Below are 11349 nucleotides of genomic sequence, written 5' to 3'. Positions count from 1 at the left end.
GCACTCACTCATCTCTGCCAAGAAATTTGGAAGATGACTATCTGGCCAACAGATTAGAAGAGATCTGTATTTGCACCCATTCCAAAGAGAGGTGGTGACCCAATGGAATGCAGAAATCATCAGACAATCTCTTTGATATCCCATGCGAGTAAAGTTTTACTAAAGGTAATACAGAAACGGCTGCAAGCATGCATTGACAGAGAACTTCCCGAAGTTCAAGCCAGATTCAAAAGAGGCCGTGGAGTGAGGGATTTCATTGCTGATGTCCGATGGATCTTGGCTGAAAGCAGAGAATATCAGAAAGATATTTACCTGTGCTTTATTGACTATGCAAAGGCTTTCGATTGTGTGGATCATTATACGCTATGGACAACATTGCGAAGTATGAGTATTCCGGAACACTTAATTTTGCTCATGAGGAATCTGTACCTGGACCAAGAGGCAGTTGTTGGAACAGAACATGGGAACACTGAATGGTTTAAAATTAAGAAAGTTGTGCGACAAAGTTGTATTGTCTCACCATACATATTCAACCTGTATGCTGAGCAGATAATCTGAAAAGCTGATTTCTGTGAAGAAAAACGTGGCATCAGGATTGGAGGAAGACTTATTAACAACCTGCACCATGCAGATGATACAGCCTTGCTTACTGGAAGTGAAGAGGACTTAAAACATTTACTGATGAAGATCAAAGAGCTCAGCCTTTGGTATGGATTGCATTTCAATGTAAAGAAAACAAACATCCTCACCACTGGACCAATAAACAGCATTCTTATCAACGGAAAAGATTGAAGTTGTTAAGGACTTCATTCTTGGATTAACTATCAACACTCATGGAAGCAGCAGTCAAGCAATCAAGTGATGTATTGCATTGGGCAAAGATGTCAGCTTGAGGACTAAGGTGCACCTGACCCAAGCTATGGTATTTTCAGTAGCCTCATATGCATGCGAAAGCTGGACAGTGACTAAGGAAGACCATAGGAGAATTGATGCCTTTGAGTTAAGGTGTTGGAGGAGAATTTTGAAAGTGCCATGGGCTGAACTGCCAAAAGTACCAATAGATCTGTTTTGGAAGAAGTGCAGCCAGAGTGCTCCTAGGAGGCCAAGATAGCCAAACTTCGTCTCATACTTCGGACATATTGTCAGGAGGGACCAGTCGCTGGAGAAGGATATTATGTTTGGTAAGGTGGAGGGTCAGAGACAAAGAGGAAGTCCCCCAAAGAGATGGATTGGGCAAGTGGCAGCATCAGTGGACTCAAGCGTGGCATCAGTAGTGAGGTTGGCCCAGGATTAGCCAGTGTTTCATTCTGCTATGTATAAGGTCACTGTGAGTTGGTACCAACTCGATGGCACCTAACAACAACAACAACGTGCACCTTTCTGCATTTATGTTAGAAAAGGTTCTGTTAGAGACAAGTGGAGTCATGTTGAATTTTTTTTTTTTCAGATTTAATGTAGTATTATTTTGTTGTTGTTAAGTGCCATCAACTCGGTTCTGACCCATAGTGACCCTGTACAGGGTTTCTGAGGCTGTAAATCCTTGCAGGAGCAGAAAGCCTCATCTTTTCTTCTGCAGAACTGCTGGTATTTTCGAACTGCTGACCTTGAGATTAACAACCTGATTCATAACCTTTAGGTTATTATAAAATAACATAAAAAATATGGAGTAGGATAAGGAAGGATACATCTGCTATTTCTATAGTTTATTTCTTGTGAGTGGTAAAAAATAGAAGGAATAGTCTGTACTACATGATCCTGTTTATGTAAAGTTATATGTGTGTGTGTGTATTGTGTGTGCAACCACCCAGTGGTATAGCGCATGTCTGCTAACCAAAAGGTTCACTGTTCGAATTTACCAGCCACTTGATGGGAGATAGATATGGCTGTCGGCTTCTGTAAAACTTACAGCCTTGGGAAAAACCATAAGGGGCAAGTTCTCCTCTGTCACAGTGGCTGTGCATTGGAAATAACTTAATGGCAACAGGTGATTTTGATGTGTGTCTGCATAGGAAAATGTATGAAATGAAGTTTGCAAACTAGTTGATGCTTAGCTCTGGATAGGTGATTTTTTACTTCTGTTTCATATATATATATATACGTCTATTTCCTATATTGTTAGAAATTTTTACATAGGCTTGTATTGTATCTTTGATTAGAAAAAATAAATATACCTGTTTTATTAGGAAAAAATAAAGAATACAGTTCATTGTAAGAAATTTATATAGCAGGGAATGTATATTGTTGCTGTTAAGTGCTGTCGAGTCAGTTCCAAACTGTAGCGGCCCTGAATAGCATTTTTGAGGAGCAGCTGGTGAGCTTGAACCACTGATCTTGCAGTTCAAAGTGACTTTGCAGTCTAGTGCATTAACCTACAGTGCCACACCAGGACCTCAGGGAATGTGTAGAGTCATGATTATCACCTGTAATTCTTCTTTCTTGGTATAGAATAAATACTTTGGTGTTATAGCCTTCATACTTTCGCTGAATATCTGTATAATTCCTTACAGAAACAGAATACTCTTTTTTTCTTTTTTTTTTTTAACTTGGGTATTAATTCATATCCTTCTAGATTAATAAATATAGATTGAAATAATGATTTCAGTATCATATAAAGCTTACTTACTATAGGATTGTTTGACTTTTGTTGTTAAGTGTGATCAAGTCAGTTTTTTGTTTTTTTTCAAGTCAGTTTTGACTCACAGCGATCCTGTATGGAGTTTCCAAGGTTTGACCTTACCACAGTTTTGACCTTACCACATATAAATGATATATATATATCATTTTCCTACTATTGAGAATTTAGTGTGTCTTTAGTTTTTCTGTTTTGAATGTGCTGATAAATTGCAAATATCTTTCTCCAACCCAGAACTTTGCTGAACTCCAAATTTGTATCTGTCTTGACTGGCTGAATAGGTGCTTCCGGCTTTACGTGTCCAAAATAGTCCTCTTAGTTTCACGGTTCCTGGCTTCCTCACTACTCTCCTAGCTCAATAAACAACACTATCATTTCCTCTGTTGTTCAAGTCCAAGCTTAAGAGTTTTCTTGACCCCACCCTTACATCCATTCTTTTAGCAATTTCTAGGATTTTTAGGACAGTTTATTCCTGTTTTCACTTTGTAGTGTTAGCATCCATTTATTTATTTTTGGGTGGGTTATTACTCTGTTAGTAAGTGCTGTGGAGTTGGTCCAGACTCATAGTGACCTTGTATATAGGGTTTGCGAGGAGCTGCTGGTGGGTTTGAATTGGTTAACATTTTGGTTAGTAGTCCAGTGTTTAGTGCCACACCAGGGTTGTTGTTCAAATGGTGATTTTGTCATTCTGTCTTTCCTTCTTTGTTTATTAGATGGCATTATATTATAAAGAAAATCTTTCCTGCCTGTATTTATGCATTTATTTGTATCATTGTTACTCATTTGGTTATAGTGTGTTACTATCATTACTTATTTTGATGCTCAAATTGTATCCCTCAAGGTGCCGCATGAAACTGACTTCTATGATCTCTTGAAAATTTATTTTTAAATGACCTCAAATTTATAGAAAAGATACAGAAATCCTACCTTTACCCATGTAAAAGGAGGGTACCAACAGTTCCTCCCACAGCCCTGTCCTCAGCTGGATTCAGTGATTCCTTGCAGTAGTCATGCAGAACTCAGGCACTATACCCACAGTTAATGGGTTTATTAGGAAAGTTAGCAGACAGGTTACAAGTCAGTGTCAGAATGGTTTCGGGACACAGTTCTCCTTGTCAGGACAGCCTCTTCTTTACCATGCCACATGTCTCTGGCCCTTTGGTGACTTCTGCCTTGCTCTGGCAGTGTTATAAAGCTGTTAGGGCTGCTGGTAAAAGCCAACAGGGCATACCACTCCACCATAAGCCTCAGCCTACAGGCACTTGGCTATAGCTTTGTGGGTCAGCTAACCCAGCTTTCCCCATTAATTGCTTGGAGGCATCCCATTCTGCAAGGAAGTCTCTTGACCAAAGTCACGCAGCTTTACTTGTTCTGTGGGCTGGGAAGCCCACTGCTATCTTGTGCTCTGGGTCTTCATTTTGCCATTCCTCCAGTATCACAGCTTTCTTTCCCTGGATTGAGGAGGGAGGTTCAATGCACAGGGTTCGCAGAGTCTGAAGGACACACTCCAACCCTGGCTTTTTTTCTTCTTTTTTATGGTAGTGAGATCCCCCTTCTGCTTCTGAGATGACTCATTTTAAACACACGTTGTTGTTGTTAAGTGCCGTAGAATCAGTTCCTACCCAAAGTGACCCTGTATAGGGTTTCCGAGGAGCAGCTGGTGAGCTTGAACCGCTGACCTTGCAGTTCAAATGGCTTTGCAGACTGGCGCATTAGCCCACATTAGAGTTCCAAATTTGTACAGTCACAGTTAACGCTGTTAACAGTCACAGCTGCATTGTGTCAATCTATCAGCATACTCTCCTACCTTTTCTTATGTGGACCCATCAGGAAAAGTTGTTTGGGGGGAGTTATAAGGACTATAGGTATAGAAGAGCCATATGAAATAATCCACTGCACTCTAACCCAGATTTCACCTTTGAAAATAAATAGACATGATGCTGCATCACACTTCAGTTCTATGGTTGGTATTTACTAAATGCAAGGATAGTCTCATATATAACCGCTGTAACTAGTAGATTTATTAACTCTTCTAAGGAGCCCTGGCAGCGTAGTGGATTATGCATTGGGCTGCTAATTGAAAGGCCAGCAATTTGAATCCATTGAACTGAAAGATGAGGCTTTCTGCTCCTGGAAAGATTTACAGCGTCAGGAATCCTAGATAGGGTTGTTATGAGTCTGAATCAACTGACAGCACACAGCAACAGCAAGGTGGGTTTAAATAAATGTTGTTAAGTGCTGTTGAGTTGGTTCCGACCCAGAGCGACCCTGTATAGGGTTTCCAAGGAGCAGCTGGTAGTACCTGCTTTATAGAGTTGTTTTTAAGTTTGAAATGATACAATATATTTTAAGTACTGAGTCCAGTGCTTGGTACAGTGTATGTTGGCTCATTTCATGATAATCTTGCCTTGGATTGATGTACACGTGAAATATTCTCCACTGCTTTTGTGTATGTGCATGTGCCAGCGGAACTTTATAGTAAGGTTAGTGACATGTTTTAATCTTTAGAGACATGGTAAAAACTTCTATTCTGCTTTACAATATTTTCATTTTTCTAGGAACGAAAATCTTAATATATTAAAAGGTTATTACTTACTCTAAAAAAATAATCGAGTACCTTTTAAACGTTGTAGAGAGGAAAGAATTTATATGTTTGGGAGTTCATGTGGTTAATAAAAAGATTCTGGTTGTTATTGTCATTGTTAGTGCTGTCGAGTCGGTTCCAATCCATAGTCTAGGGTTTTCAAGGAGCAGCTGGTGAGCTTGAACCACCGAACTGTTGGTTCAGACAGACTTTGTAGTTCAGCGCATTAGCTCACAGTGCCACACCGGGATTCTTACTTAGTACATTTTATAATAAAACCATCTTTTCTTTTCCAGCAAAATTCCTGCCTTTCTAAATGTAGTAGATATTGCTGGCCTCGTGAAAGGAGCACACAATGGACAGGGGCTGGGAAATGCCTTTTTATCTCATATTAGTGCCTGTGATGGAATCTTTCATCTTACACGTAAGTACAGTTGCTTATTAAAGTGATTTTTAATTTCATTAAGATCAATGCTTTCTGTCCATTATTGTGCAAATAAAATGAGAAATGACTGATTAATTGAAGGTTTCCTTGCTTTACAAGATGAATCATGGGTTTGTCTGTTAATTGTAACATTAATGGGATTTGGCATCATCTCCATATGTAAAGAAAGCCTTCTTCTATAGAAAGTGTATGCTGTATTGATAGTCTGTTCTGATTGAATTTTATCACCTCTTCTGGATTAGATGTGGAAGGAATTTTCTTGGTTATAAAGGTATCTTGATATTTTCTTAAGTTGTAGAATTTTTGTATATTCTCCCTTACACCATGTGTTGAGAAGAAAGAATTGATAGAGGAGGGTGTTCTATTATTTTGGAGGAGCGAAAGGTATCCAGTTTATCTGCTAGACTCGAATGGATTGAGGAAAAGCTATGGATCAGCTAGCTCCTGTGGAAAGAATAAAACAGAATTGTTGGTTTGTGGTCTTCTAACCACAGAAGTGTGGCAAGAGCACAGTAATCCTCTGACCACATAAAAGGAGGTAGTTAAAGGGTTAGGTCAAGACTGCACTCTATGACAATAGTATTATAATGTACAAATTAATGCATATGAAGGAAACACAAAGTAGAGAGATGGAGGCCACCGTCGTCGCTTTGGTTATTTTGTTTGTTACTGGTCATTGAATGTGAACATTTAGAGAATTTTATAGCAAATGCACTGAGTAAATTTTAAAAAATCATATGCATCTAATAATTATAATAATAAACATGCTAGTATTCTTGGTATACTTCTAAAAAATTCATTTGCCAAACAAATTGGGGTCATAGTTTTGAAGTTATGTTTCAACAGGAAGCTAAAGCATTGTGTGTTATTTGAAGGAAAGCACCTTTCACAGTATAGGTGTACCTGCTGTCAAGCTGTTTATAGATAAAACTTGTTCAAGTATTTCAACAGGTACTTAGATATGTGATCTTCTAGGCTGAAACAAGAGTTCTGTTTTCTGAGCCGTGAGACAATTTTGTTCCCAGCTTAGAATCTTAGAAGGTTCTGATTTGCAGAATTGTTTATTGTATGATATAACTACAGATGTAGAGAACAGAGTTTCAGATACAAGTTATAGTTTTCAGTTAAGTTGGTGATAAGGGTGGGAGTATGGATATACTACCTTGTTCTTCCTTGAGTTCTATACACCAGTTGCTTGTTAAATTTTCTGCCAATGGCAGTGTTGTTGTTGTTAAGTGCCATTGAGTCAGTTTTGACTCATAGCGACCCTATATAGGGTTTGAGGAGCAGTTGGGAGTTTGAACCACCGACCTTGTCAGTGTTTCATCCTGCAGCACCACTATGGCATTATGTAGCTTGTTATAATTTTTATGTCACCTTTTTGCATGAACTTGAATTGCATTCACTGTTTTACTCTCTTAACTTCTAAAGGGAATTTTTGCTGTCTTGCAATAGAAGACAATTACATTAAAACAACAGGAAAATTATGAGAACCAGTTGATGAAGAGGGAGAATTAGAGGTGAACTATTAGATGCATGGTAAGAGGACTAAGTATGTAACAAGTCAGAAACTGAATTGGAGTTGAAATCTTGCCACTAAGCTTTTGTGGTAGCCAAGGCAAAGAGGAAAAATTATGGGTTATCTAATTTCATGTGTATCTGGTATGTATCAGTTGTTGTTGTTGTTAGGTGCCATCAAGTTGGTGCTGACTCACAGCGACCATATGCATAGCAGAACGAAACACTGCCCGATCATGGGCCAACCTCACTATTGTTGCCACGCTTGAGCCCACTGATGCTGCCACTTGGACAGTCCATCTCGCTGGGCATCTTCCTCTTTTTCTCTGACGTTCCACCTTACCAAACATGATATCCTTCTCCAGCAACTGGTCCCTTCTGACAATGTATCCAAAGTAAGAGAGACGAAGTTTGGCCATCTTAGCACTCTGGCTGCACTTTTTCCAACACAGATCTGGCACTTTCAATATTCTCCTCCAACACCATAACTCAAATGCATCAATTCTTCTACGGTCTTCCTTATATATGAGATACCCTTTTCTAGCTCTTAGTTGAAATGTATTGCATCTTTGGTGGAGATGCTTAATGACTGCCCAGTGTATAGTGTCTTCTATTAAGTGGCATAAAGAGCAGTAATTTGAAAGCAGTCTTCTACTCATAACTCTTGATTAAAAACAGTGGTTATGGAGTTACATTTTTCTTTCCTGAAGTACTTATCTATATAGTAGTAGTGCCAGTTCATACATGAAATAAAATACATGGAATCTAGAAAACAATAGGGTTAGTCTTTTTTTTTAATGGCCCTTCAGAATATTAACAGGCCTTGGCTGTTGTGATGTTGTTAAGTGCACTTGTGTTGCTTCCGACTCATAGCAACCCTGTATAGGGTTTCCTAGTCGATAAATCTTTATAGGAGCAGAAAGCCTCATCTTTGTCCTGCAGAGTGGTTGGAGGACTTGAATCATGGGCCTTGTGGTTAGCAGTCCAGGGTTTATCTGTAGCACCACCAGAGCTCTTATGTCAGTGTTATACCCTAAAACAAAACAAAAAACCTGAACTCGTTGCCATTGAGTCTACTTGGACTCATGGTGATGCTTTGTGTTTAAGAGCAGAACTGGGCTCCATTAAGGTTTTTTTAAAAAACTTTTTATTGTGTGTTGAGTGAATGTTTACAGAGCAGATCATCAGTTTTACATTAAACAAACGTTACAATTACTTCACTACATGGTTGCAGTCCCCTCCATGTACCAAGAGTTAACTGCATTTACCTCTGTTCACTTTAACTTAACTACTGCATTTCTCCGTGTCTCCCACTAACCTCCCTCTTGTTGCATATTGCCTGCCCTGTCACCCATGTTAACATGTGTTTACCCTCTGGCCCATGAATAATTTTCCCTGCCTACTGCCATGACCATCATACATGATTTCTTTTATCAAGAACACCTCCCCCCACCCTTTTTTTTAAAACTTTTTACATCACTGGTCTCATACAATGTTTGTCCTTTTCTGATTGACTAATTTCACTCAACATACTGTCCACCAGGTTCAACCATTTTACTCCACTGAATTCTAAATTAAATTTTTGCTGTCCTCTAGTAAAAGCCAAGTATTTTCTTTTTATTTTCATTTTTGTTGTATTAATGTTTACTAAGTCTTTCTGATTTTCTCTTTTTCTGAATTTTGATGTGCAAGTATATTATTTTTCTTTAAGGTTACTCTGTAATTTATTAATTTTTTCCCTCTTAAAACAGTCTGTTTTATCTTGAAATCTCCTTGAATTCATTGCCATTTGGAATGAAGTCAAGTAGATTTCATTCCCTCTTTTTCCTTTGTAGTTGACTTCATTATACATTGATACCTGTGGTTTCCTATTTTCAGTCTTATACGTCTGTTTCACTTTAAATACTTGTATATCTGGATTGGTGTGTCACTGTGGTTTAAAGCACTGGAACACAAGGTCAGTTTGAACCACAAGGTTGGTGGTTCAAGCTCACCAGCCACTTTTTAGAAAATATTAAGTGCTTATGATTTGGAATTGACTGGACACAACGTAACAACAGCAAATGTTTGGATTGAGTTTTGGTTGCTGTTGTCATGAATGATAATCTCAGGTTGTTGTCTGGTTTTGTTAATTCTCAGTCCAAAGAACACTCTTTACCATGTTTTCCAAAGTTTGTCTGGTCATTACAAGTTCCTTCAATTTCTGTTTATCAGGAAATGTCCTTATTTTGCCATTTTATTTGAGGGACAGCTTTGCTGGTTAAATGATTCTTGGTTAGTAATTTTTTTTTTTTTTTCTTTTAGAGCATTGTATATGTTACTCCATTGCCTTCTTGCCTGCTTGGTTTCTGTTGAGAAATCCAAGTTTGGTCTTACTGGTTCTCGTATTCATTTTTCCATAGCTGCTCTCAGAATTCTTTTCTTGTCTTTGGTTTTGGAAAGTTTGATTATGATGTGCCTTGGTGATTTTCTTTTGGAATCTGTCCTTTTTGAGGTCCGTTCAGCTTCTTGTATGTGTATCTTCTTGTCTTTCATAATGTTACGGAAGTTTTCTTCCAACATCACTTTGACAATTTTCTCTGTGCTTGTCTCTTCCTCTTCTGGAATTCTGATTACCCGAAAGTGATTCCTTTTTTTGGTGTCCGACATAACTCTTAGGCTTTCTTTGAATTTTTCCATTCTTTGTTCTGATTGTTCTTCTAGCATACTAGTTTAGAGAGATTTATCTTTAAGCTCACTAATTCAGGCTTCCATTGCTTCACATCTACTCCTTTGCCTTTGCAATGTATTGTCTGTTTTTGAGATCTCAGTATTAATCTCCTGTATTTCTAATTCCAGGTTTTGTATTGTTCCAATATTTTTATTTATTTTGACTGCTGGCTCTTGTAGTATTTTCCTGAATTCTTCTAAAATTTTTAATTGTGTTCACCTTGCTTTCCTTTGTCTTTCTATTGATCCTTTGAAGGTACCTAATTATCATTCTTCTGAATATTTTTCAGTCAGATCTATTCGCTTTTCTTCCTCAGAATCATCTTCTGGCTTTGCATCTTTGTTGTTTGTTTGAACCATTCTCTCTTGTTTTTCATGTGTGCTAAAATTTATTTTACTCTGCATAAAGTTTTCAAGGTTCACTCATAATATAGTAAGTATCAAGACTTAATTTCTCTTTATGGCTAATTAATATCCCATTATATGTGTATATTTTATTTTTTTTATTATTTTCTTGATGGACATTTAGGTTGTATTTACCTTTTCATTATTGCAAATAATTCTACAATGAACATTGCTATATATGTTTGCATTTCTGGTTTCAATTCTTTTGGCTGTATACCTAGAATTGGAGTTGCTAGTTCAGAATCATGGTGTGGTGCTGTGGGTTAATGCGCTCGACTGAAAAGTCAGTTTGAACAGCAAGGTCAGTGGTTCAAACTTACCAGAAGCTCCTTGGAAACCCTATACAGGGTTGCTGTGAATCAGAACCAACTTGATGGCACTTAACGACACCATGGTAGCTCTGGTGTGGTGCTATACAGTAAACACTGAATTGCTAACCACATGGTTGATTCAAAACCATCATCTGTTCCTTAGAAAAACCCTACATAAGGTCGCTGTGAGTCAGAACTGACTTGATGGTATTTAACAACAACAAAACGGTAGTTCTGGACCCTGGTGTGGTGCTGTAGGATAAATACTGGGCTGCTAACAGCAAGGCTGTCAGTTTAAACCTACTAGCTGCTCATGAAAACTCTATACAGGATCACTATGTGTTGGAACCAACTGAATGGTATGTAACAACAACAATGGAAGTTCTATGTTTAACATTTTGAGAAACCTACAAATTGTTTTCAACATTAGCTGTACCATTTTGCATTCCCTCTAACAGTGGATTAGGGTTCTAATTTCTCTACATCCTCACCAACACCTTTGTTCTTTTTTTTCCTTAGTCACAGCCATTCTACTGGGAGTGAGGTAATACTTTATTGTGGTTTTGATTTGAATTTCTTGATGACTGATGACATAGAGCCTTGTTGGCTATTTACAATTTTTCTTTGATGAAATATTTATTCAGTTCTTTTGCCCATTATTTATTCATTTATTTATTTTGTCTTTTTGCTGATAAATTGTTGGAATTTTATATGTATTCTGGATATTGTTGTTGTTAGGTGCCAT

General features: G+C 37.9%; 1 protein-coding gene across 2 annotated transcripts in view; it reads left to right on the top strand.

The window, feature by feature from the left end:
- Positions 1–11349, top strand: part of OLA1 (Obg-like ATPase 1) — a 221892-nt gene that overhangs the window by 40878 nt on the left and 169665 nt on the right. For both annotated transcript variants that reach the window (XM_006866651.1, XM_006866652.1), the window contains one exon: positions 5513–5640. In XM_006866651.1, coding sequence (XP_006866713.1) covers positions 5513–5640 — 128 coding nt within the window. The remainder of the gene's footprint in view (positions 1–5512; positions 5641–11349) is intronic.

This window comes from Chrysochloris asiatica, unplaced genomic scaffold (assembly GCF_000296735.1).
Source record: "Chrysochloris asiatica unplaced genomic scaffold, ChrAsi1.0 scaffold00094, whole genome shotgun sequence".
NCBI classification, from domain to species: Eukaryota; Metazoa; Chordata; class Mammalia; order Afrosoricida; family Chrysochloridae; genus Chrysochloris; species Chrysochloris asiatica.
This window is presented reverse-complemented; position numbering and strand designations above follow the sequence as displayed.